At 49.7% G+C, this 27,983-nt stretch overlaps 1 protein-coding gene across 1 annotated transcript in view; it reads right to left on the bottom strand.

Annotated features, from left to right (window-relative positions):
- Window positions 1–2,871: 2,871 nt before the first annotated feature.
- The window catches only part of LOC140898051 (butyrophilin subfamily 1 member A1), a 42,326-nt gene continuing 17,214 nt past the window's right edge, over window positions 2,872–27,983 (bottom strand). The window contains exons 4-10 of the mRNA XM_073311487.2: window positions 26,324–26,605; window positions 22,741–22,848; window positions 15,077–15,109; window positions 12,620–12,640; window positions 10,466–10,492; window positions 10,314–10,340; window positions 2,872–3,964 (exon numbers count right to left, since the gene is read on the bottom strand). Of these exons, the coding sequence (XP_073167588.1) occupies window positions 3,405–3,964; window positions 10,314–10,340; window positions 10,466–10,492; window positions 12,620–12,640; window positions 15,077–15,109; window positions 22,741–22,848; window positions 26,324–26,605 (1,058 nt within the window). The 3' untranslated portion in view covers window positions 2,872–3,404. The remainder of the gene's footprint in view (window positions 3,965–10,313; window positions 10,341–10,465; window positions 10,493–12,619; window positions 12,641–15,076; window positions 15,110–22,740; window positions 22,849–26,323; window positions 26,606–27,983) is intronic.

Raw genomic sequence — 27,983 nt, 5'->3', positions numbered from 1 at the left:
ATTTATATTTTTTAAAATAATGTAAAAGTGGACTGGAAACAGGAAGCGTTTAACAGTTTCCCTCTGTTCTACAATATCACCATCATAAAAAAATGTATTTAACTAAGAATATCAACTTTATTAATACGCTTTTGAATACAGAAACAACCCAGCACTCTTGGATCAATAGCCCTCAAAAGCAAACACTTTCTAAAATTAAAACAAAATGTCGCCCCTTCTTTTGCGATGTTCTTCAGGAGGCAGCAAACACTTTTCGTCGTTGTCCAGTGGGGAATGGGGCTGCCCCTTGCCCAGCCTGGGGCAGGAGTGGTAACTGCGGAGGCGAGGGGGGAGGGCAGGGTGTCACGACACTCACCCAAGCCCCAGGTGCTCAGGTCCAGGAAGCCCCCTCGCCTCCCTTTTGGTGGGTGACAGAAGGTGGTGGGGGGCTGCGGCCACGTGTGCACCTCTTCCCCGCTGCTGCCCCTCACCATAGCATCACTGGGGGTGGGGGATGGGGCATCTCCTTGCCAAGCGTGGGGCAGGAGAGGTGACTGCGGGCGGGGGCACGAGTCCAACACAGACCCATGCCCCAGCCGCGCAGGTCCAGACTCCAGGAAGCCTCCTCGGAGTTGGAGTCGTCTCCCAGTAGGTGCCAGGGGGGCTGCCATCACATGTGCACCTCCTCCTCTCCCCCCTCCGCAGGTGCAGCAGCCACCTCAGCTTGCCGCCCGCGCCGGTCCCTGTGTTGTAGCCAGCAGCGGCCGGTGAGGGAGCACTGCGCGGAGCAGCTGGCGGGGCCGCTCCAGGGGAGGCCCATGGGGGCAGCAGGTGGGGCTGGGGCAGAGACCTGGCCCCAAACATTGGTGGACCCAGGCTCCCAGGCCCTGAATATTGCTGGAGCACGAGCACCAAGGGCCCATGTAACTCGCTGACCCTGCAAGGTGTATTTATGCAAGTTCTCAGTTGCAGAAATTTGTCCTGTATTTATTTACTTCTGAAAAACACCAAAAGTTAGATTCTGACTGTGTGGAGACATCAACTATTACAGAAACCACATTATAATGTTTACTTTGCTTACTATAGTTGGGATTATAATAAAAATGTCATAGGAAAGATCCAAATGAGAACTCTAGCCTGTGTTCTTGCACATAGGTTGTTAAAACCTGGGAATTGCTGAGAGCAGATTTAATGGGGCTCTATCCAGTGTCCCAGAAGCTATACCAGTATGTACTGACAGCTACAGATGATTTTTCAAAATAGGTAGAAGAATTTTACACTTAGAACTATGACCGCACATGATGTGGAGAAGAAGACATGTGAAATTATATATTAACATGGCTGTCCAGAGCAGATACTGGCAGATCTAGGTTCTGAACTGAATAACGAGGTAACAGTTTACATTTGATGTTATTTTCACTATATGGTCAATTGCACAATCATGGCCGTGTGACACAGAGCTTCAGCAGACCATGCCACCTAAAAAGCAGCAGACTGGATAAAAACACAAATGAATCCATCACAAGATAATGTTAGGGTATTTATTTTCAAATAATCAAGGTAAGTTTCGGGCACTCTGCCATGGATGGCGTATTGTGAATAAATCTTCAAAACTGAATGATGACACTGAAAATGTTCATAACGCGTCACGTTTAAAACAAAAAGTGGTCCTAGCAATGCCATGTGATGTGCCTCCCCTCACACTCTGCTCAGCCAGCTCTTCAAGAAATTAGGTTCAATCGCTAACATCAAGGAATTGGACCAATCGGTCACTATTTGTACAGAGCATTCCAGAAGGTGGTGGACAGAACCCAGAGGAATTGTGATGAATTTCCTGGAGCAACTTTCTTTTCTTTGTACTCTAAACCTCACATGACAACAAAAATAGCACCCTTTTGACTGATTTATGGCCGAGAAGAAAGGTCTCCCAATAAAACGTCACCAAATTTCATGTTATGTGTCATTAAGTGCCAGCATCTTTACTACAATTAAGTTAATTTGTGATGATTCAGTAAAGGAATACAACCCCTTCTCTATTTCTTTATCAAACTGCATTTGTTGTGTCCTTAGAACCAAGAACATGGAAAGCCTGGCAGTACTCTGAAATCAACAGTGGACACTGACAGGACATTCCCTGCAAATAATATTTCTAAAGAAAAATAAACCACAAAAATGAGATTGTAGAAGACATTTTTGTATTTCGCAGGGGTAGGCAACCTATGGCACATGTGCCAAAGGCGGCATGCAAGCTGATTTTCAGTGGCACTCACACTGCCCGGGTCCTGGCCAAGGGCCGGGGGGGCTCTGCATTTTAATTTAATTGTAAATGAAGCTTCTTAAACATTTTAAAAACCTTATTTACTTTACATACAACAATAGTTTAGTTATATATTATTGACTTATAGAAAGAGACCTCCTAAAAACGTTAAAATGTATGACTGGCACGCAAAACCTTACATTAGAGTGACTAAATGAAGACTCGGCACACCACTTCTGAACGGTTGCCGACCCCTGGTATCTAAGAATACAGCACTTGAGGTTGGGCACCATGTTTTGTGAGAAAAAGCAAGGAAGGGTCATATCTTGATTACCGATTATATGCAGCTAGAAAGTGAATTAATGCTGACAGAACTCCAAAGAATATTATATAATCTTGTATGAGTGAATTTAAATATATTGCTTCATTAACTCTATCCTTTTTAAGCTATTAATTTTCAAAGGTGCAGTGCAGGAGGTGGGTGTATGTGCCCTGCCTCCCAGAGAGAACCAGTCAAGACAATAAAGGGGGGGTTGGAGGGAGAGAGAGAGAGAGGAGGAGAGGGAGAGAGCAGCTGCACATGTGTGTAGTTGTGATGTTTATGACACACGTACATTGTAATTGAACAACCCCATCTGACAGTTTAATCGTTTATTTTGTGAAGATAAATATTTTGGATTTTCTGAAATTCCACAGTTGAAATACAAATGATGTTATTGAGAAAAGTTAAACTTCAATACAGATTTGAGGGAAGAATAAAAAAAAAAATGTAAATAATTCCATTTCTAAAAATATGTTTAGATGCCTTTTTTTGAAATACTGTGAAATTTAAATTAAAGTATTCTTATATTTACCCCTTGTTACAATACTATTTTCTAAATTAGAATAATCTTTTTTATTTCCTATTTTACATTGAGATTTCACAGGGGTAGAAAATTCTGGCAGGAGTGAATGACGCCATCCCCCACCATCTGGTACCCCGGGGCAGGGGACGGGGCAAGGTGAGGGCTGGGGGTTGCCAGGTGTCCGGTTTTCGACTGGACCCTCCAGTGGAAAAGGGAAACTGGCAGCGTCCGGTCAGCACAAAAACTCCAGTAGCTGCAGTAACCGGCCCCCCCACAGAGGAGCAGCAGCGCTGGGGGGGCCGGTCTGTGCCGCGGGGTCAGTGTCAGGGACCGAGATTCCCCCCGGCCGGAGCCGGGACCGGGCAGAGGATCAGGGGAGCCGCGTTTCTACCCCCAGCGTTGAGACCGGGACGGAAATAAGGGCGGAGCGTCCCGGAGAAGGTGTCAGTGAACGTGAAGAGACGGGACCCGTCAGTCACATTGTAAAACGAGACCTCGCCCGCCTCATAGTCCAGGAAAATCCCCACCCGGCCGGGCCGGACGCTCACGGGGAGGGGGGTTGAGGGGGAGGTGAGGGCCTCGTATCCCCCGTCCCTCAGCCGCACGGCCCAGTATCCATTCCCAGGGGAGAGTGTGACCTTCCCCTTCCTGCTCACAGATTCCCGACAAACCCCCAGAATCCATCTCGTCTTGTCTCCCACCCCCACCTCCCAGTAACGCCTCCCGCCCGCGAACCCCTCAGCGCCCAGGACACAGACACAATAATCAAATCTCTCAGGGTTGTTGGGCAGATCCTGGCGTGTGTCTCCGTCGCTCACACGTTTCCGATCCTCAGACAGGACGAGCCAGGCACTTGCCGTGTCTGGATCCAGAGTCACGTCCACTGGGGAGGTTTCAGAGGAACAGCCGTGTTAGTCTGTATTCGCAAAAAGAAAAGGAGTACTTGTGGCACCTTAGAGACTAACCAATTTATTTGAGCATGAGCTTTCGTGAGCTACAGCTCACTTCAAGTGAGCTGTAGCTCACGAAAGCTCATGCTCAAATAAATTGGTTAGTCTCTAAGGTGCCACAAGTACTCCTTTTCTTTTTGTCCACTGGGGAGAGAGTCACAGAGTCAGGGCCGGGGGCAGGGGCTGGTCACTGGGATCGAAGGGAAATTAACCTGCGTCCCCGTTAATCACTGGGGGGGGGGTTGTTGCCTGAGGGGAGTCAGGGCCCCTCTGCCTGTGAGGAGACAATGGGGGGAAGGGGCAGGAGGAGCGGGGGAGGGGTGGGAAGGTGTCAGTGGGGGAGGGGGGAGGGGAGAGGCTGATGCTGGGAGAGGAAAGGGGAGGGGCAGGTGACAGGAGCAGAGGGGGGAGGGGTAGAGGGGAGGGGCAGGCAGAAGGGCAATGAGGGGACAAGGGAAGGGGCAGGCACCATAAGAACAGAGGGGGGGCGAAGGGCAGGATCCCAGGTGCTGCAGGGGGTGGGGGGGGTGGGCTCCATGGGAGAAGAAGGGGATGGACCCCAGGGGGCTGCGGGGGGCAAGGGAAGGGGCAGGCACCAGGGGGCAGAGGGGTGTGAGGGAATGGGGGAGCTCCAATGGGGCAGGGGAAATCAAGGGGAGGGTGAGCTGCCAGGGGGTGAGATGATGAGGCGTGGGGAGGTGGAACCATGGGGGGGAGCGAATGGGCAGGCACTGGTGCCGGGGGGCAGAATGGGGGGTGAGGGAGCAGGTGAGCCGAAGGGGGCAGAGAGAGGGGTGTGGAGAAGGGCAGGATCTAGGGGGGCAGAGGAGTGTGAAGGGAGGGGTGGGACCCAGAGATTAGGAGAGGGGGAGGGGAGGGGCGGGCCAGTGCTGAGGTGAGGGGAAGGGCAGAGACCAGGGGTCCAAAGGGGGGCGAGGGGAGGGACTTGCACCAGGCGGGCAGAGGGGGCAAAGGAAATGGCAGGCACCAGGGAGGCAGAGGGGGCAAGGGTAGAGCTGGGATTTGGGGCAGAGGAGGAGCTGGCATCAGGGGACTAGAGGGGTGCTGAGGGGTGCAGGTGTCATGGAGCCAGAGGGCGAGGGGAGGGGCAGAGTGAGAAATAAAGAGAAGGTGGCATGGATGATGGTGGCAGAGGGGCGAGAGGAGAGTGGGGTCAGTGGGGCAGAGGGTGGTGAGGGGGGGGCACCAGGGAGGAAGGGGACAAGGGGAGGGTCAGGTTTTTGGGGGGGCAGAGGGAAGGAGGGAAGGGGTCGGCGGGGGGTAAGGGAAAGGGTAGGTGCCAGGGGGATTGAGGGGGTTGAGCAGAAGGGCAGACACAGGGAGGGCAGAGGAGGGGAGGGACAAGCACCAGGGGGCAGAGAGGGGCAAGGAGAGAGGCAGGGGCAGGTGGGTAGAGGGAGGTGTTAGGAGACGGCATTGGGGAGAGGCAGGTGCCGGGGGGTCAGAGTGGGGCTAGAGGAGGGGTGGGCACAGGAGGATGAGGGAAGGGTGCGTGCCAGGGGTCAGAGAGGGTGGGGAGAGAGGCAGGTGCCAGGAGGGCTGAGGGGAGTAAGAAGGGCAGAAGCCAGGACAGCAGAAGAGGGTGAGGGGTGGGACGGCCATCAGGGGGCAGAGGGGGAGAGAGAAGTGGCAGGCACCAGGGAAGCAGATGGGAGAGAGGGAAGGGGCGGGAGACATGGCAGCAGAGGAGGGAAAAGAGAGAGGTGGATGCCAGGACATAGAGGGGGTGTGAAGTGATGGGTGGGCTCCAGGGTGCAGAGGATGTTTGAGGGAGAGGGGAAGGTGCCAGGAGGGCAGGAGGGGAAGGGAGGGGGTTTCCAGTGGGGCAGACGTGGGTGGAAGGCAGGGGCACGTGCCAGGGAGGCAAAGTGGGGGACAGAGCGGCCTGGGGAAGCAGTAAGTGGGTGGGAAGAAGGGGAGGGGCGAGGAGGAGGGGTCAGAATAGACGCAGGGTCCAGGTGGGCACAGGGGTGAGAAAAGGGTAAGGGAGGGGCAGGAGCCAGAGGGGTGAGGGCGAGGCAGGCCCCAGGGAATCTCTCTTGCTTTGGGGTCATGTGTGGTTGGTTTCTCGCTAAGAGCAGGTTGGTGCAGGCCCCACACACACTGGGGGTGCAGCCCTGCCCCAGGGGGCGCAGCTGGGACTCTCCATGCTGGCGGGCCCCACGGGCCCCACCTTCCAGCCAGTCTGCCCCTCAGTCTGCCCCTCCCGCCCCTTCCCTCTCTCCCATCTGCCCCACAGTCTGCCCCTCCCCTCTCCTGGCCCAGCCCGTCCGCCATGGGGCAGTGGTCTGGGTTGGGCTCACTGGGGCGGCCGTGCAGTGGAGGATTCTGGGGTGGGGGATAAATGCGTACTAATAGGCCGTTGCTAATGAGGCCAGGGCAGTGGGGGGGACGGGGGCATTTCCCCGCTTACTGCCCCCTCCATCTGGGAGAAGCTGCACCAGGCACCAGTCCCAGTTCACATCCGCACAGCCAGTCTGCCCTGGGGGTTTGCACCGGTGCAAGGAAACCCCGGCAGACATGGCCAGAGACACTGGTGTGCCAGGGGCCGTAACCCTTCCCGTCACTGGGGTTATGGATCAATAATTACAGGGTGACTGGAGCAGGGGAGCTGGACTCTGGGTCTCCCAGGTCAGGGCCCGACACCCTGGGCTGCAGAGTCACTCTCACTCCCACGCTCTGGCCCAATGCCCAGGGCAGTGTTTAGACACAGGGGGACGTCATCAGACCCCCAGAGCCCAGCAGCTCAAGCCCTCATGGCGTCCCACGGGGGGATGGAACCGGGGGCTCCCCGCTGAGGGCCCAGCCACGGGGCTAAAGGCTGGAAGGGAAGCGGCGGCACCTTTCTGTTCATTGAAACTCGTCAGCAAACTCGACATGAATTTGCGAATAGTTTCTGTCGACCCGAAATATAATTTTGCAGCAAATAAACTATTTGTCCAAAACATTTCACCCAGCTCCATTTCAAACATGTCCCAGCAACTGAGGAGCCCAAATCCCAGTGACTTGCAGTGAGTGACTGTCAACATCCCCAGACACGCAGTTACGGGCAGGTCAGACTCAGGACTTCAGCTATGAAACACTCCAGAGCTGCCATTTAATTTGCCCTGGGTAAAAAAATTCCCCCTGAGCCCCTGATCTCGCCCCCAAAATCAGGCTGAAAATGGAGACCCCCACAAATCAGCCTGAACTCTGCCCAGAGCGATTGTCCCATGGACGATGCTGGTGGCACAGACCCTCTGCAGCTGCACCTGGGCGTCTCCCAGAGCAGACAATGGTCACAGAGACCGTCCCAGAGCCCCAGGGGCCCCGGTGTCTCCATCTAACGACTGCGCCAGCCACCCCCCTCGCTCTCATTAACCAGCCCTGGATCAGACGCGCTGGGAACTTTCAGACTCAGACTCTGGACACACTCTGGGTTCATGTACACAGCCCGCCGCAGCGAGTCTCTGAACGGGGTGGACAGATTCAGGCTTGTGGGGCTCCCTCTTTGGCACTAAAAATAGCCACGTAGACGTTCACGCTCAGGCTAGAGCTCAGGCTCTGAAGCCCAGCGTGGAGCCAGGTCTGCCCCTCACAGCGCAAGCGGGGACATTGTCTGTGTCCACGTCCCCTTCACCCCATTCCTGGGACTGGAACAGCAGCCCCTGGGTCCCCCCCTTCACCCCCAGAGCAGGGGAGCGAGAGTCCTTGGCCTTCTGGGCAGTGGGGCCTCCCAGCACCGATTCCTGGGTCAGTGAGAAAGTGTCTCCACCTGGAGAGCTCTGTGCACCCGGCAAATACACAGATGTGCCCGTGGATCAGGATCCGGGATGGTCCTCTCCCCAGGAATGATGGAAGCTCCCTAAAAGTAGAGGGGCCACTGGTGCCTGAACCATGGCCCCGCTCTCCCGTGTGGGTCCTTCTCCTGGAGCTCCTGCCCCCGCACCACCCCTTCTCCCCGAACCCCTGCCCTCACACAGCCCCTTCTCCCCGAGCCACGGCCCTCACACTGTCTCTTCTCAAGACCCCACCCCCGCACCGCCCCTTCTCCCCAAGACTCAACCCCTGCACCGCCTCTTCCCCCCCAACACCCTGCCCCCATGGTCGCTCCTCTCTGCCCCCTCCCGCCCCCCATCGCTCACCCTTACAGCCGGTAAAAAATGGGAGACCTAGCCCTCCTATCAGTAAAAGTGATGGCGCCATGGTCTCCTGGCCCCTCTCTTCCAGTGCCATTTATTCCCCCCCTTCAACCCCGGGAGGAGAGGGGGCCTTGGGGCAGTGTCAGTGAGTTCAGTGCTGGGGGTACAAGTGGGGTTTACACCCCTCCTGCTGGAGCTCTGGGTATCGAGGGTACAAGGACGTCACAGGGGCCGTGTGAGCCCCGCTCTGTCCTGTCAACATGGCTCAGGCCTGACACCTGCTGGAGCCTCTCCCTGGGGAGGAACCGTCCTTGCGGCCCCTTCAGGCCTTGGCCTCCCTGCGGACATGGCCGGTCAGGCTGCCGTTAACAAGAATTACGACATGAGCTCCTGTTCGCTGGGAACTGGACTCTGAGCCTGGGCTGAGATCGGTGACTGGGGAGTGAAAGGTCCCAGCTGCCCTCACTGCCCCCCTGAGCCAGCCCAGCACCCCCAGGCATTCAGAGCGATAATAGCGATGATCACACCTGGTGACACCCCCAGTGCCCGCAGCCGGCAGGGTGAGGGCCTGTCCAAGGAGCAATGGGTGCAAGCTGCAGCAAGGGAGACTGAGGCTGGAGATGAGGAAACACTGTCGAAGTCTCAGGGCAGTGAAGCTCTGGACCTGGTCCAAGGGAGGCTACGGGATCCCCGTCACTGGAAGTTTGTAAGAACAGGACAAACCCGTCAGGGATGGTCTAGGCCCTGCCCCAGCATGGGGGGCTGGACTAGATGACCTCTCGAGGTCCCTTCCAGTCCTGCATTGCTAGGAGTCTAGGTTACAGCTGTTCTGGGGCTGGGCCCAGGGCCCTGGGGGATCTAAGCGTGGTGTATGGCACACGGCAGAGTTAACATGTTCGTGACCCTGGCAGCTGGCAGCTCAGCATCCCTGCCAGGGGCCTAGGCTGGCACATGTCTGGCTGCCTGTATCCAGCTCAGCTGGGTGTTACTGTGCTGTCTGGACAGGACCTAGGGTTGGAACCGGGACAGGTTTCCCAGGATTGTCCCTTTGTTCAGGTCGCTGACCTGGGAAATCTGTGAGTCTGCCCAGGACATTACTAGCCCCAAGTGAGATGGGGAGTGCGGGACCAGTAGGGCCCATTTACACGGTTCAAGTACCGGATGTGGGGGTCACTACTGGGGTGGGAGGGGAGTAGATCTGCACCATGTCCTGCTTGGCGAGGTTGGTGCCTGGCCCAGCCCCAGGAACAAGAGGGACATCCAGGACAGCCAGAGAACATCCAGGGGTGGGATGGGGACACAGTGCCTGGGGTGAGGGGACAGGCGGTGTATGTGGAGCAGGCAGATGTCCTGGTTTTTTTGCACCTCAGAGGTGGCAACCCTGTAACTGGTGTTTGTGTAACTGCCCTGGGTGTCCCCTCCTCCAGCTCTGTGTGGTAGGATACCCCGGAGTGCATGGACCCCTGGGCCAGTGGCTCTGCAATGTGTGTGCATGGCCCCTGGGCTCTCTGATCCCTGCTGGAGCAGCCCCGACTCCCCCAGCAGGCTCCAGGGCACACACACGGTCAGGCTGCAGGCTGGGAGCAAACGCACACACAGCTCAGCCACAGAAAAGCTGCCTCATGGTCTGGGCACTGTTTGTTGTAACTGGGTCAGGGGAGTGTCACAAACTGGTTTTAAAACCTGTCTGCCCTGGCAGTGGGGACAGGGCCTTCCTCCCCCCAGATCCAGGGAGACACTGAACAGCTCCTGTCTGGTCCTGTTACGCTAGAAGGAAATTGTGGCTAAAGCTTGGTGTGAGCGTAGCGATGCTGCTGCTGGGAGGAGAGAGCTGAGCAGGTCTGTTTAATTATGGACAGCTGAGAATGTCCCTCCTGCAGAGCCCAGGTACCGTCCTAGAAAGGTGACACCAGGGGGCAGCATTTCCTCACTAATCAGCCCTTTCCCAAAGGGGGCATGTCCCTGCTGTGCAATAAACCTGGGTTTTGTCTGCCCCTTTCCATCTGCCCCCAGTGACATTGCTGTTTCCAGCCTATTGCTTTTGGTAAGAAAGTGCTGGTGCACTGGGGAAATGAGGAGAGAGCTCTCAGGGGCAGGTGGGATGCTGACGTGAATGAAGTGTCAGTTTTTGGTACAGTACCTGCATATAGCTGGGCTCTTCTCAGCCCTGAAAGCAAACACAGAGAGAGAGAAATGAGAACTCCTCTGAACACAGACACACTGAGCAGGACACAGTGTAGAACACAGATTATATTAAGGGTGTGTATGTGGGGGGCAGGAAATGGAACTTACCAAGCCCAAATTCAGTGAAGAGTTTCCCTAGAAAACAATAAATAAATACAGGTTTCAGAGGAACAGCCGTGTTAGTCTGTATTCGCAAAAAGAAAAGGAGTACTTGTGGCACCTTAGAGACTAACCAATTTATTTGAGCATGAGCTTTCGTGAGCTACAGCCCACTTCATCAGATACATCTGATGTAGTGAGCTGTAGCTCACGAAAGCTCATGCTCAAATAAATTGGTTAGTCTCTAAGGTGCCACAAGTACTCCTTTTCTTTTTGCGAATAAATAAATAGATCTGAATTCATGCTTATAAAAAAGGGATGGGAGCGAAAAACCTAAAAGGAGTTTAACTCGTTAGACAAAAGATGCACCTAGGCATTCACAACAGATCCAGACACTTGCACAGCCCTAAACAAGCAGTCCTGAAGGAGTGTTAAGAATGAAACAGCTGAGCTGCTAGCAAAAATATGCATCTAATTAAAATCATCTACTGATGGAGAGGAAAAGAAGGTAGGAAATGTTGCACCCTATATTTTTTAAAAAGTGCAAGAGTGATAAGGAGAATTACAGCCTAGCTAACTTTAATTCAGATCCCAGTAAATTGGTTGAAATTATAATTAAAAATAGAATCCAAAAGCATGTAGATGAACACATAGGGAGCACCCATGGGAAAAAAATGGTGGGTGCTGAGCACCCATCGGCAGCCAACCCCCCTCCCCTCCCAGTGCCTCCCAACCGCCAGCAGCAGCTCTGATCAGCACCTCCCCCTCTCTCCCAGCACCTCCCACCTGCCACAGAGCAGCTGTTCTGCGGCGTGCAGGAGGCGCTGAGGGGGGAGGGGGAGGAGTGAGGGCTGGGTGCATTCAGGGGAGGGGATGGAACAGGCTGGAAAGAGGCAGGGAAGGGCCTTGGGGGAAGGGGTGGAGCTGGGGATGGAGCCTGGGGCAGAACCAGGGGATCGAGACCCCCCCCCCACACACACACACATTAGAAAGTCAGTGCCTCTACTGGTCACTATCTCCAACAGGACAGAGCAGAAATTGCGGGTGGAGGATTCAGAAAAGGGAGAAGGTGTTAATTATAGCATGGAAAGACTTCAGTGTGGGGAGAGAGAGGTTATTATTAGGACTGTTCAGAGAGGAGACAGCAGAGGACATGGCAGAGGTGCACAGACTAACAAACAGCACGGAGATGGTAAATCGATTATCGGATGGTCCTAGTCACCCGCTCTCAACAGTTTTTTCCCATTTTTTTAAGTTGCTGCCTTTCAATTTCACTGAAATACTTTCCCAAGAAATACACAGTGACTCTTCCCCATCAGGTATCACTCAGACCAAGACCTGAGTAGCATTATACATATCCAGGGAGAGTGAGGACAGTCACAGTATGTTAGATAGAACTGCAAAATTATTGGGGATGTAAAACCTCCCAATTCAGGGCATAAGCTGATCCTGAACTGCCTAGAGCTAGGAAGAAACGTCCCCTCTGGGCAGGGTATTCCATGACTGTCTTATTGGGGTTTCTGGAACCTTTCTCTGAAGCAACAGGGAGACAGGATCCCACAGGAGCTTCTTCCCTGGTCTGATCTGCTATGGCAAATCTGGCAAAGATTCTGTTTACTGAATGTACCAGTCAAGAGTTATTGCACAAAATCACATTACAGTACCTAGGTAATTGTCCCAAATGTCAACTCTAAGTTAATACATTTGTGAAAATGTGCCATGAAATGTTATAAAAATGAATCACAACTTAAATGTCTGAAAGTTTAGCAATTCACAATGATATGTCTAATCCCAGCTCCAACCTTTGTGCAGACAATTTCTCCCTGGCCACCACCTTCCTGATGGGGAATGTCCCTGATGGGGAAGTTAGAAATATTATTACAACTTAACATTTCCCCATCACTAAATATATAGTAAATGACAAAATAATACATTCACCTGCTCCCTTCTGTCAATGACTAGGAAGCAAATCCCCAGGTTATTTCAGTGGCTGGGGCACTGGTAAACATAGCTAGCGTGTGCAGAATGGAAGGGGTTATGGTGGAGCTCTACTTGGCATGCAATATAAAGCAGAGTGTGTTCTGTTTGATAAGAGCCCTCAATAGCTGCTTAGGAAGTATAAGTTATATTCCCTCCTTGCTAACATTAACGAAGAAACATTACCTTTTTCTTCACGATGTTCTTCTACAAATAAATCATAAAGAAGAGGATGCGATTTAACATATGGCACATTTACAGGAGTATTTTCTACTATTATCTATACATACATGGGCTTACAGCTGTTCCCATTGACTACACTGTTGTCAGGCCCTTGTGTAACGTGATTATGCAGTCATTTGCTCAGCTACATTATTTCCAATTTTTTTAAAAATTGCCACATAATTGTGCTCCATAATTGGGGCTTCTGACTTTTGGGTTTAACTGATAAACACTAATACAATAAGTCCCTAATAAAAATAAATACTTCCAAAGAGAACCAGCTGCAACAATACAGCAATGTCTGCCTGACTTTGCAGAGAGCCTGAAACCAGTGATCTGAGAGATACAAACTGCCCCCTTCATCTCAGGTTGTAGACTCCAAAGCCTTATAGTGACAGCATTCAGAGCTATTTCATGGCTGATAATTTGATCAGAACTTCTCAGCAGTGTGCTTCTCCCTCACTGTTTGATGTAGTGACAGAAATTGGGGTAGAGTGCACTGAGGCAGCTACTTGCCATGAAGGCTGCTGGGTTTAGAATAATGAAATCAAGGCCTTTCCCTCCCAAATTTAATGTCACCTCTGCCTGTGGCCAAAGGGGGCAGATGTATCCCCTCCTCAGTCTGAAATGCCACCCAGAGTAGGTCTTCACTGCAGTTAGCCCAGATGATCAGCACCCATTCTGAGCCTCTGGGTTAACCTAACCTGGGTGTGAGCAGCCCCACTGCAAAGCCCTACCCCAGTTACTGTGTCCACACTGGTGCTGCGCACCCCGTGTGAGTCCCTAGGACTGCTGGAAACATATCCCATGGTTCTCGGTGCTGAGTCAGCTAAGCCACACTGATTCTTTCCCAGTGAATTATGGGAGAACTTGTCTGTGCTTCTAGCACACCTGGGGGAATCATGGGACGGCACTGGAGGACTGTCAGCACTGAGTGATTTAGCTTGTGTCCTCACTGTAGAATGGGCAGGTTACCAGCCCAAGTGAAAGTGTTACCTGGGCTCTAACCCTCAGCCCGAGATGGGCCAGCTCCCCTGGACTGAAAGCCCCACTAAACTCAGGTGAGAGCGTTTGTGTGTGGACAGGATGGGGAGAGTTGGAGGCATCACTTCAGTAAGAGCCTGGCTACCTGCAGTAAAGACACAAAATCACCTCCCACACCTGCCCAAACCTCCGGCTCCCCTGCCCCAAACACCTGGGATGCAGTGATATATTTACAATACAAAAATCTCTATTTTTCATGGAAAGCAGCAGTGAAAGAATGCAGCCCATGGGCACTGAGGGTCCCCTTCCTTACATGGCCACTGGCCTGTCAGAAGACAGGGGATCCACAGCGATCCCGAAGCACAGGCCACGTAGGGGCCTCAGCAGCTCTGAAGCACTGCACACCAGATCCCACAGCCACCCATTCTGTGAGATCACAGAGAGGGGCTCAGGGGCAGACCAGAGTCGGAGGCCTGGTCAGTGGGTCTGTGAGCTGAGCAGATTGACTGGGCCCAACCTTACATCCAGAACCGGGTTAGGCTGAGATTTGAATGAAAGCGACACAAGGAACCAGAGAGTGAGCTCTCAGCACAGCCCCTGCTCTGCCCGCTGAGCATGGCCACCAGCGAAGGCCACTGGACATGATCACATCACAGTGAGCAATGGCACAGTGAACGGGGCAATCAGGGCAACACGATGCTCTGTGCACTGAACACACTGCCTCACAAGGCCCTGCTTTGCTTGCACCAATTTTACCCAAGGTGCTTTTCAACTGATTCAGTTAAACTCATGAAAGTTTGTGGGTAGACACAGCCCAAGGGAGTTTAAAGGGGAATCCCCAATGAGATTTCAGAGTCCCCCTTCTGAGAGAGGGAGCCAATCATGCACTGGTCTCAAACGTTTCAAGTTGTTCATTCCTCAATTAAAGTAAAAAATTTTCACAACCCCCTTTTATTTATTATAAAAGTCAGAGTAAAACATATATCAATAACTAAGATAAGCCTGGATAATCCATCACAACCACTAAATTTACTGTATGTGACCTCCCAAACTCGGAAGGTTTTGGCAGCCCCAAAGTTATTCTGGACATTTTCTTTTCTTTTCTTTTCTTTTCTTTTCTTTTCTTTTCTTTTCTTTTCTTTTCTTTACAACTGTTATAATATTTTCAACACCTCACCCCCCCCCCCCACAATAGCCTTCTATGACCCCATTCCAGAGGGTCATGACCTGCGAGTTGATAAACGCTGGTTTAATTAGTACAGCAGGATGCCTGAGGGAATCATGTTTCTGTGAGGATCTCGAGATGTCAGTCAAACTCCCTTTGGTGTAATTGGAAATTACCCATCTACAGAGAATCTTGGTACTTTCTCATCCTCTTCATTGTTTGCAAATAGCTACATAAAAGCTTTAACACGCCCCACTGGCCCAGACACTGACCTTTCTGTCTCTCCAGATCAGATCGCAGCATCTCTAGGGGGAGAAAATGGTGAGAGGTAAGATTTCACCATCATGTTTACAGGCACATCACTACTGTTAACTTAGCACAGTCACACTAGGGTGAGAGAGGCGGACAGACAAAAAATGGACACTCAGACAGATCTGTCCAGGGGCCTTTGCACTCAGTGTCCCTGCTGCCTGGGACTGAGTCATGGTAGCACACAATAGTGGGGACACGATGACGTATCCCCTCCCGTGGCCACTTAAAAGTCTCCCCACAGAAGCCACCCCACTGTCTGCGTCCCAGTCACACCCCTCTCAAATCTGGCTGTTGTGAGGGGGTTGAGAGAAGGTCTCTTTGTATTAGGCCAGGTGTACACACAAAGTTTCACTGGTTTAATTTAGAAGTGTGTACAATAGTAGGATACTTCTCCCCAGCATGGAGGTGCTGCCACGCCTCAGTTTCCCCTCTCAGACAGTAGTTCCCCAGGGGTCTAAAGTCTGCAGCTGCTGGAGGGGTAACTTGTGGTGAAGTAATTTTGGGTTCAGTTCTCTGCACAAAGCTCTGTCGGGGCCCTTCCCCTTTGCAGGATCAACAAAAAGTCCAATGAGTAAAGTAGCTAAACAATCTGCTCCCCTCCCCTGCCCCCACTGGGTCACAGCCATTCTCTGGGCTCAATAATCCTTCTAGACTTCAGACAGCTCATCCCTAGCCCCCTCCCATCTCTCCAACTTTGCAATCCCTTACCCAGGGTTCAGTCAGTCCTCCTACCCTCACCATTGGGGTTTACGTCCATCTCCTCCAGGTGATGCTATGGGAGGCCCTGGGTTCCCCTTCTACTCTCGATTCCAGCCCAGCGACCCTAAATATGCAGGGACTGTTCACTCTGCTCAGTAACCTTGAGTCGCTTTTCCCTGGGCTGCTTCCTACACCGTCTGTCCCTTTCTGGGTTTCTCTGCAGCCTCTCCCAGGCTGCTGCTTCCCCGCTCTCCCAGGCCCTTTTCTGGCTAAACCCCTCTCTGGCTATGTTACCAACCCTCCTGCCACGCTGCTGTGCAGAGACCCATCCCAGGTCCTTCCCTACCCTGGTCACCAGCCTATATTCCAGCCTGGTACCACGGCCTGCCAGGGGTATTAGCTGGAGGCTCCTCCATGCAGCCATGGGCATGGGCAGTGTGAAAGTAGAATGAATTATATTGAAATTATAATTCATTAAAGAAATGCTACTTGAAGGGTTTGTTGAAATATAGTTGTCAGGAAGAGAAACATTAAGGAGTGTGAGACAATGGGTCCTCAAACTAATTAACTTAGAGCTCCTACTGAGCTAGGAGATTGGTAAATGTTAGTATGCAAATAAGATATGTATGTATATTTGTCAGTTTCTGCTTTCTTTTGTCTCTTATGTTAAATTGGCTTTGGCTTAGCTGTATAAATAAGTTATCTTGAGCCTCAGAGAGGGGCTCACATCCGGGTGCATTAGCAAAGCGCTTTGCTAATAAACAGAGTGGTCTGACAAATTATGTGAGTCCTGAATCTGACTTTGCCAATTTGGAGGTTCCACCGAGATGGCAACCGTCTTCACTGGGGCCGTGTGACTCCTGAATGTTCTTAGGACGGTCGTGGCAAGCCGGCACCTGGGCATTTGGCCCAAGCGGTCCTCCGCCAGAACGGAAGGGTGCATGACCACAGTGAAGTCTACGCCATCGAAGCTGTTGGTTCCCACTCTGTTCTGGTAGGGATCCCGGGATCTGACATCAGGAATCTGGTCAGGTAATTATTTCTGTGTTTTGTCCGGACTGAGGACTGTCTTGTCTCTGTGTCTATCCGTCCTCCCTGTGGTGTGTTTGAGTCTGGGCGCCGTCTCCATCTGGGGATCGGCTGACCAAAGGGTTCCTGTCCCCACGGTCTGCGTGAGTGAAATCTGCACAATCGCAGCCGCACCGCGCCTTGGGTAAAACCCTTGGTGTGAAAGCAAGGACGATTGAGGCAGTAGCCTGTGGGCTCCTTTTGTGTGTTGCACCGGGCATCGCTCTGACGAACCCGACTTTCCTTCTTGTGTGATTGGTGTGTAAAGTCCTCCTGCTTGGGTAACCAGACGTCTAAGTCGGGACAGTTCCCTAAAGGAACGCTGGCTCGGTTTATGTATTTTAGGAAGATTCCGGACTCCTGTAAATTTCTGGGAAAATGGTATAGGCTAATGGGGTCAGATAGAGTGGCTACTACCACCACTATGCTTCTGTCCCCAGAAGCCTTTACAGCTATTCTGAGGGAAAATGTGCCCTTTTCCCACAGAAATGGTCTATAAGGGACTGCTGCAGGCAGCAGGCAGAGAGAGAATCTGATCAAAATTGTTTGACTATTGGGTAATGTAATCAAAATCACTAAAGGATGTAAGGGGTTTCTATTGGAACTTAACTTGGCTGCTCCTGGCTGTGTCTAGTTGTACAAGATGGAAGTGTAATCGGGGTTCAGTTGTGTAAAAGAGTAATCACAGTGCAAGGGATGTTAGGCAAAAGAGAATTTTGTGTGTGTGTATAGTGCTAAAATCTGAAGCTGTGTCTCAGCTATTACCTGAGAATAAACTTAAAGCTCGGTACAGTAGAGAAACTATTGCAAACATGGTCTGTTGCACAAGAGGGGAAACTGAGGTACACCACCTCATGAATTTCATAAATGACCAGTGAGTGGGGTAATTCACTAGCCTGACTATAGAACAGCCTGACTATAGAACAAAATAAGTACAGCCTGGAGGTAATTCTTCTGTTTTTCCTGCAATTAGCAAGGAAATTTGTAAAAGAAAGTGGTATTATTATTAAGCAATAATCTGTCCTCACCAGGGGGGTGGAAATTGTTTCTTTTGTTTTTAGACTCTACAAGCAAGCTGGCGCCAGCGGAAGAATAACTCAGAATACCATGAAGAAAAGGAGTACTTGTGGCACCTTAGAGACTAACCAATTTATTTGAGCATGAGCTTTCGTGAGCTACAGCTCACTTCATCAGATGTTTACCGTGGAAACTGCAGCAGACTTTATATACACACATATACACAGAATACCATGGATCTATGTTTTGTGGTGTTTGTCTTGTTGCTAGCATTGTTGTGTTTTAATGAACAGAAAACCTCATGACATGGGTGGGGGATGGCTTCAAAAGGCTGACCTTGGAGGGGATGAGGGGGGGGAAAGATGTGTATGGGAATGCAAAAGGCTAACTCAGGAGAATCCCAAAATTCAGTGGCCACTGTTAGGATCTTGGGACAAAGACCGAGTAGACGTCCTAAAAGACAAACTCGGCCAACCTAAAACTAAATTGGCAAAAGGAGAGGTTGATTGTTTCATGCAGTGGTGGAAAGAGGCAAATCATAGGTGGACAGAATCAAAACTTGCCTCTCTCAAAGATTCTAGCTTCTATCCCACCAGATGCAACTCATTTTACTGTTGTTGATTTGTGCTCTGCTTTCTTTTCTGTCCTGGTTCACCCTGACTCCCAGTTCCTGTTTGCCTTTTCTTACAAGGGGCAACAGTACACATGGACCACACTACCCCAGGGATATACTGAAAGCCCATCCTATTTTTCCCAGGCATTAGCCTGAGACCTTGCTGACCTTGTTTTCCTGTCCAGGTTCACACTAGTCCAATATGTAGATGATCTACTCCTCTGTTCTGCTTCATTGTCTGCCTCTGAAACTGACTCTTTAGTGCTCCTTACTGCCCTAGCAAATAAGGGTCACAAAGCTTCTCGCTCTAAACTACAACTCTGTCAAGCTTCTGTCACATACCTTGGCTTTCTCCTCTCCCAGGGTTCCCAGGCACTTTCTCCCACTCGCGTCCAAGCTATCCTTACCTTTCCCCGACCCCGCTCCCCAAGCCAGGTCCAGAAGTTTTTCGGCATGGCTGGATTTTGCAGACAATGGATTCCCCAATATGCCTCCCTTGCAAAACCTCTCCAGGAACTCACTCGATTCTCTGTGCCTGACCCCATGCTGTGGCCCCCTGAGGCCAATTCTGCCTTTGTTTCCCTCAAACAGGGTTTGGCTTCTGCCCTTGCCTTAGGGCTGCCTGACTATTCTAAGCCTTTTATCCTTTCCTGCCACGAACAATCTGGGTGTGCACTTGGAGTTGTCACTGAGATGCACGGAGAAAAGAACCGCCCAGTGGCTTATTTCTCTGCCGCTTTAGACCCTGTTGCCCAAGGCTTACCCCCCTGCCTGCGTGGTCTAGCTGCTGCAGCGCGCCTAGTCGCAGTGTCTGATTCCCTTGTTCTCTGCTCTCCTCTTACCCTCCTGGTCCCTCACTGACCTCGCCCTGCTCCAAGACTCTGCCCCAGAAACCGAGAAAGAATCCTGGGTTGCCCAAGGTTGCTCTCTACATCCCGATTCTTTTTGGCGCTCGCCTACTGGTGCCTTTGTAGCCCCCTTTTCACTCTACCCGTCTCTGGCCGCCCTGCTACACGGTGTTTCGCATGTCGGAAAGGAGGGGATGGTCTCTGCTGTAACTAAGACAGGATGGTGGGCCCCCCATTTTAGCTCTTTTGCAGCCCGCCACTGTGCAGCCTGTACCATTTGCCAAAGCCATAATATTGGTAAACCTGTAAAAGTGGCCCAGGGGTTCCGGGACCTGCCTCAAGCACCGTTCCTGCACAAATGCCTAAGTGTCAACAATATGAATTGATATTGGTTATGGTATGTTTATTCTCTGGTTGGAGTGAAGCCTTTCCTTGTCGCAAGGCTGACTCACAGTCTGTTGCCAAATGTTTGTTAAATCATATTATGCCTGCCAAGGGAATTCCTGCTACTCTGTCCAGTGATCGGGGTACACATTTTACTGGACAACTTGTTCAACACCTGGACCATTTATTGCATACCAGACACCTGTTGCACTGTCCCTACCACCCAGAGAGTGCAGGTGCAGTTGAAAGACGAAATGGTGTACTTAAGAATAAGCTTGCTAAAATTTGTGACTCTCCAGGATTAAGCTGGCCAGTAGCCTTACCATTAGTCCTTATGGACATGAGATCCACTCCATCCCAAAGGCATAAATTAAGTCCCTTTGAAATTGTTATGGGATGTCCTATGCGAGCTATGACTACCATTACTCCCTTTCCAGATTTGAACTTGACTCACAGAGCGCTCCTTCAGTATGGCAAGGGACTAATGCAAGCTGTAAGTCACTTCCATAAACAGGTTCGAGCTGCCTGGCCCATGGAACCCACCTCCGACGCATGCCACAACCTCGAGCCAGGTGATTGGGTCTACGTACAGCGCCATCATCGAAAGCACGCCTTGGAGCCCCGGTGGAAGGGTCCTCATCAGGTACTGCTTACTACACAGACGGCTGTTAAACTATCTGGCATCGCAGCGTGGATACATGCTTCACAGTGTAAGAAGGCACCATCCCCAGAGAACCAAGCATCACCTCAGGACAACGCAGACTCAATTTTGACTCCAGAAGAAGACGTAGAGGAACAGTCTGCAATACCTTACAATCTACGCTCTTGTAAGGGTTGCCAGAAGCAGACGCTGTTCCTTGGCTGCTAGTATCTTATGGTCTGGGGAGACCATGATGACAATTCTTTTATTCAGCAGCAGGTGTGGATAGCTCAGACCCTTAATATTTCTAATTGCTGGGTCTGCAGCCACATCCCAGCCCACTCTCAAACTGGTGTTCCTGTCCTGGCTATCCCACTCAAGTCCCCAGGCCTCACTGGAGGGCCTCGTCCGTTTAACAAAATATGGAACAGCAATGACACTTGGGAAGCGGAGGGAATAAATGCATCTAAATGGATAAGTGTCGTGGAGGGAAAAGGTCATTGGTTTTGGGTGTGTAATGGGATAGGTCTGGATCTGGGGAAAAGCCATGGCCTTCAGCATATTGTGGCCAATGGTGTATGGGATTATTCAAACAAAACTAAAAAGTGGCGGGCCGGGTATGGAGATATGAATTTTTTCTCAACCTGGGATCAAACAGAGAAATCAATCTCATGTTCCCCCTACAGTAACATTAGTGAAAACAATACAGTCTTTCAATGTCATGAAATAACAACACTCCTCGTAAGGAGAATTACCCTGTACCCTTTGGGGGATACTACTCCTCCTTTGCAAACACCTATATGACAAATGGGTGCAACCGACCCTTCCCGGCCTTAATAGGCCATCACTGGGTGTGTGGGACCAGAGCTTATACCGCACTACCAGCTAATTGGTCAGGAATCTGTTATCCTGCCCGACTCTTCCCACAATTCCGAGTGCTAGGAACCTTCCCTCGAGAACGCTTCCGCAATTTCAGGCGAAAAAGAAGGGACTTAACAGATGCCCAATGGTATATAAATAACATAAGCCCCTTAACCTGGGAAGAGGCCCTTGGCGGTTCCTTCCTACCATTAGGGGGAGTAATACACCATGCAAAAAGGCTCCTAAGGTTACAAGCAGTAGTTGAAATAATGGCAAATGAAACTGGAGAAAGTTTAAGAGCCCTGGCCAAAGAAACAGGGCAATCCGATAGATGGCCCTCCAAAACCGTCAGGCACTGGACATAGTGCTGGCGGCAAAAGGAGGGACTTGTGCTCTCATTGGAAAAGACTGCTGTGTCTGCAGACAACACCAATGAGGTAATAGATCGTGCTAGCCACTTAGAACAAATCGCATATCTTCCCCACGAAGAGCCAAGTTCTTTATGGAAGTGGCTAAGTAACCTTTTCAATTTCTCTGGCATAGGAAACTGGTTGTTTCAGGGAGCCCTAACTCTCCTGTTTGGAATCCTAATAATTTTTGTATGTTTTCAGTTACTTTCCTGTTGTATCCAAAATTGTGTCAGACATGCTACACAGATAGCTGCCCCAAACCAGAGTGCTAATTTGATGATTTTAAATGTCACTGATGAACAAAGAGATAAAGAACGATTGATATGTGGAACCCAGTCATTGTTGGTCATTGCGTAGCTTGACCAAAAGGAGGGATTGTGAAAGCATTGAAATTATAATTCAATAAAGAAATGCTACTTGAAGGGTTTATTGAAATATAGTTGTCAGGAAGAGAAACATTAAGGAGTGTGAGACAATGGGTCCTCAAACTAATTAACTTAGAGCTCCTACTGAGCTAGGAGATTGGTAAACGTTAGTATGCAAATAAGATATGTATGTATATTTGTCAGTTTCTGCTTTCTTTTGTCTCTTATGTTAAATTGGCTTTGGCTTAGCTGTATAAATAAGTTATCTTGCACCTCAGAGAGGGGCTCACATCTGGGTGCATTAGCAAGGCGCTAATTGGGGGCAGAATTGGCCCCCTCTCTTCTCCTACTTTGCTTTCTGTTTTTCCTGCAAGCAGCCAAGTTCCATATGTCGGAGCTCCAAGCCCAGCTCACTGAGCCCCGCATGAGTGTTTCAAACTGAGCCATGCTGGTCCCTATGGAGTAGTTCAGAATCACATTCGACTGGGATCCCTGAGTGAGATCTGACAGGGTGAAACCACTTGACACTTCTCGGTTCACATGTGAAGTCATAATTTATTCAGCTCCCCCTCCACCCTCAGCCTGGCTCCCATTGCCTGAAACTCCTCCAAACATTGAATCATAGCCTCTTAATCCCTGTATTTCTACTTTTCGTTTTGTTTTTAAACCTCTCTCTCACACACACACACACACCAAGTTCCCCCCTCTCATTACTTCACCTTTCGCTCTGTGTTGCCTCCAGAAGCCGTAACTGGCCAAGCCAATGAGAACAGCCAGGATCACACCCAGAGCCACCATCCAGGGATTTACTCTTGGGAAAAACAGCTCTGCAAGAGAAAGGGCCATTGACTTGGGAGCAAACACACACAGAATGAAGGCAGGACACTGTGACAGTGGTGACTCTGTGACTAGTTAAAAGACTCTCACAGGGAAATACACAGTGAGATGTGGCTCCTTTGTGCTTTATTATTAAACCAATGAAAGTCCCAGCCTGGTTACTGAACATGGTTAATTAAACGGGGTGGGGGGGTTGGGTGGACTCTGCTATGCAACACCTACCTGCCACTAGCATAAGTTCAAGCATTCCCTAGGCCGGCGTAGTCAGTAGGTGGACTGCAGGCCAAATATAGACGACCAGATGTTTTGAATGGACCCTGGAATCTTTTAATTTACTTATTATTATCATTGTTTTTTTCATTATTATTATTATTTTCTCTGGTGTCTGGACCTTGACTATACCTTGACCAAGAAATTTGGACCTTGACAAAAAATAATTGACTACCCCTGCCCTAGGCTGTTCTAAGTGATCCCAAGGCTGCATCGAGTGCAGACTGGCCCTCAGAATCAGAGGGTTGTGACCAGCTGCCTGACACCCCTGACTCCCCTGTGTTCACTGGGGCTCAGTTACACAAGACATTCTAGCCCAACATATATTAATGCAGAATTTTAATAAAAACAAAACTTGAGCCTGGAAATTCAGAGTCAAAATTCCTCCAAAGTCCTCTTCCCTGGGCCTTGGAGCAATGGCTGACTAGAGGATCCTTGTCAAGTGGCTGGTGTATTGAAAACTGTGTAAAAATTATGAGCTGACATTTTAAATACAGAAGAGTTTCTTGGTGCTGCTTGCAGGCTAGAGGACTCTGTAGGGAGCGGGCGTCTGGGTCCTCTGAAGTCATTCTGCAAAGAGCCAGCCTAGAGCAAGGCAGGCTGAGTTCTGGTTCTCTGCTTTAGGGAGCAGCCTGCTTTTTCTCTCTCTGTATTTGGCTGTGGCATGTTAGAGCTCTGGATTCTTAGAAATAAAGCAGTTACATTGCAGCCTTACAGGAAGAGTATTTATGTTTTGTTTTCAACTCTCAGTGTGTATGCCGTGAACATAACAGTCAGGTAATACTGGGCATATCATAGACTAACCAGCACTTTGAGACCTCAGATTAACAGTGCTTTACAAATGCAACATTTTTATTATTATGGAGATGAAATTTTCATTCGGTATTAACCAAGTTATTTGGCAGATAATAACACATAAAATCAGGACCTTTTTTCCCTAAAAGTTAAGATACTCTTAGGTAAGATTAGGTAAGATTTTGTTTCTGCATATTTTGGGCCTGAACTTTTACTGCTGGTATTTTCAGATGTAATCTAAATAGCAATGCTCAGACCATACCCAGGGCTCTCTTCTGCTGTTTGGGGAAAATGACTTTTTTAGCCAGATTTTCATAAACACTCAGCACCCAGCAGTCACACTGAGAAGAGAGGAGAATTCCCTCCCCCACCCCTACTGACTGTGACGTTCAAGCACACACAGAGACGTCAGATACAAACATAAATACCCCTGCTGGGAGGTTGCAGCGTAACACGACTTTATTTCTTAGAGTCCAGAACCTTAACACACAAGAACCCCCCCAACGGAGAGAGGGGCTGCTCCCTAAGGCAGCAGGAACAACTCACCTCACCCTGCTTTAACTTGGCTCGTCTATAGGAACAGTTAGTGCGCGGCAGGCTGGGGTGTAAATCTCCCTTGCACTCGCTTGCTGCGCACTAACAGGCTGTGTGGACCCTGCTGCACCGCACGAAAAGTTCCCTGGTGCACTTTGAACTGTTCCCATTTCAAAGCAGGGTAGATCAAAGCGCACTACGGAATTGTTAGTGCACGTAGCAGGGTCCACACAGACAGTGCGCGCCAGGCTAGCGTGAGGGAGATTTACACCCCAGCTTGCCACAAACTAACTGTTCCTGGAGACAAACCCTGATTCTGCTCACTTTGCTGCAGAGCCCTCTAGCCTGCAAACAGGACCTGGAAAACCTGCACTCCAACCCCTGCTCTTAAATTGATAGTGATAGCTTGCAGTTCCAACACAGTCCTCACTACAGCACAAGAACAAAGGAGAATTCCCTCCTCCCCCCGCCCCCACCCCCAATTGAGAAGAACGATGTTTGCTGGGTGCTGAGCTCTTATGAAAATCTGGCCAATGGCATCCCAGCTTGTAAGGCGCTAAACACCTTCAGCTCCTACTGGAGTCAAAGAGACTTGAGAGGTTGCTCAGGACTTTCCAAGTTGTGCTCAGCACGTTGAAGATCCAGGACAATAAATAAGAGACACAATGATAAATACTCTCTGCCCATGTCTGCAGTGTCTCAGTCTATCTATGGAGAGGGGTAACTAGTGGATGGAGAGGGGTAACTAATGGTGTTCCCCAAGGGTCAGTCCTAGGGCCAATCCTATTCAATTTATCCATAAATGATCTGGAGAAAGGGGTAAACAGTGAGGTGGCAAAGTCTGCAGAGGATACTAAACTGCTCTAGATCGTTAAGACCAAAGCAGACTGTGAAGAACTTCAAAAAGATCTCACAAAACTAAGTGATTGGGCAACAAAATGGTAAATGAAATTTAATGTGGATAAATGTAAAGTAATGCACGTTGGAAAAAATAATCCCAACTATACACACAATATGATGGGGGCTAATTTAGCTACAACTAATCAGGAAAAAGATCTTGGAGTCATCGTCGAGAGTTCTCTGAAGACATCCATGCAGTGTGCAGTGGTAGTCAAAAAAGCAAACAGGATGTTAGGAATCATTAAAAAAGGGATAGAGAATAAGACGGAGAATATCTTATTGCCCTTCTATAAATCCATGGTACGCCCACACCTTGAATACTGAGTATAGACGTGGTCTCCTCATCTCAAAAAAGATATATTGGCATTAGAAAAGGTTCAGAGAAGGGCAACTAAAATGATAGGGGTTTGGAATGTGTCCCATATGAGGAGAGATTAAAGAGGCTAGGACTTTTTAGCTTGGAAAAGAGGAGACTAAGGGGGGATATGATAGAGGTATATAAAATCATGAGTGGTGTGGAGAAAGTTATTTACTTGTTCCCATAATATAAGAACTAGGGGCCACCAAATGAAATTAATGGGCCACAGGTTTAAAACAAATAAAAGGAAGTTCTTCTTCACACAGCACACAGTCAACCTGTGGAACTCCTTGCCTCAGGAGGTTGTGAAGGCTAGGACTACAACAGGGTTTAAAAGAGAACTGGATAATTTCATGGAGGTTAAGTCCATTAATGGCTATTAGCCAGGATGGGTAAGGAATGGTGTCCCTAGCCTCTGTTTGTCAGAGGGTGGAGATGGATGGCAGGAGAGAGATCACTTGATCATTACCTGTTAGGTTCACTCCCTCTGGGGCACCTGGCATTGGCCACTGTTGCTAGACAGGATACTCGGCTGGATGGACCTTTGGTCTGACTCAGTACGGCCATTCTTATGTTCTTATCCATGCACAGCACGGACAGGCACTGACCTGCTATGGAAATCGCTGACTCTCTCTCTTGGTTGAGTCGGGTGTTCCTGACATGGCAGGACACTTTCTGGTTGGACTCTTCTGTTATAACAATGGCAATCTCTGTTTGAAACAAGTCATCGGCCTCTTGGGATATTTTTTCAGAAGCCGATGGTAAGAGCTGCCCCTGGAGATCTCTCCACTGAGCCTCGGGCTGTGGGTACCATCCAGCTGATCGACACACCACCCGGATCCCTCCATCCTGATGTCCCTCCACTGAGATGGCAGGAACAGAGCCCAAACCTACAGAAGAAATAAATAAACTTGTGATAATCCTGCAGTGCCCAGTAATGAGCGAAAAGCTTCATTACACTGTTATCAAAAGCCATTTCCTATTAAACTAATAATCAAATGTCAGTCCATAAGTGTGGCTGGTCAGTTAATGTGGTCAGATTCCTATTTGATATACATCATGTAAAGTTAATGTTAATAAACATGTTAATGTTAATAAAGTTAATGTTAATGTCAGGGCTGTTCTATGCACAAACTTGCTCCAGTTTAGTTAAAGTGGTTTGGTTAAACCAGTGAACATCCCTGTGTGGACATTCTTAAATCAAGATGGAATCGACTCAAGCTTAATTAATATAAGCCATTTCCAAACCATTTAAAAGTGTCCATATAGGTTTTTGCACTACTTCATTGTAACCAGTGCATGTGTATGTACAGGCAAACCTTCAATTAATTCACTACCAACAAACTTTGTTACTGGGGAGTTCAGGTTGTCTTGGCTGTGCCTTGTACCCTTCAGAGCACAGAAGTTGGCAGCAGAAAACTGGACTCCTCTGAGAGACAGGAAACACACCCACACGCGCACCCACAATATACAGACATTAGATAACAAAGAAATACAGGGTGAAGGTAATGCCTTCTGCACCAGACCACACTTTTACTGATGAGCTAAACTGAAATAAAATGATCTTAATCTGAAATAAGAGGCTTCAATTTATCCAAAGGTGTGAATTCAAACTGATTTAGTTACTTCGATTGCAGCGGGTGTGCAGAGAAGCCTTACGCTGTTTGGAAGTTTCACACAGAAGATCCTCCACGGAGAGGTGGAGAAGGGATGTATGTCTGGAGCCCTCCCCGCTCAGGAGTCTTTTTCTTTTAAACTTTATTTTTATTGTTTTTATATAAAATGTAAACACACAATGAACAAAACTTATACACACAAATAATGCAAAAACCATGCACGAGATCAGTGGTTCTCAAACTACTGTACTTGTGACCCCTTTCACATAGCAAGCCTCTGAGTGCGACCCCCTTATAAATTAAAAACATTTGTTTATATATTTAACACCATTATAAATGCTGGAGGCAAAGTGGGGTTTGGGATGGAGGCTGTCAGCTCGTGACCACCCCATGCAATAACCTCGCAACACCCTGAGGGGTCCCAACCCCCAGTTTAAGAACCCCTGCACTAGATGGAAATAGCATATAAATAACAAAATACTACATTCATTATTTGCAAAACCTGGGGAAAAACAAAGCAAAAACAAACAAAAAACTTGAACCCATAGAGGTCGTACAGCCATCAATTATGAAAGTGACTTGTAGCGAGGGGGCGTGGCCTCCCTCCAGGCCTGACAGGGAGGAACCACCACCCATGCCCTGGTGGGCGGAG

The sequence above is a fragment of the Lepidochelys kempii genome, chromosome 14 (assembly GCF_965140285.1).
Source record: "Lepidochelys kempii isolate rLepKem1 chromosome 14, rLepKem1.hap1, whole genome shotgun sequence".
NCBI lineage: Eukaryota > Metazoa > Chordata > Testudines > Cheloniidae > Lepidochelys > Lepidochelys kempii.
This window is presented reverse-complemented; position numbering and strand designations above follow the sequence as displayed.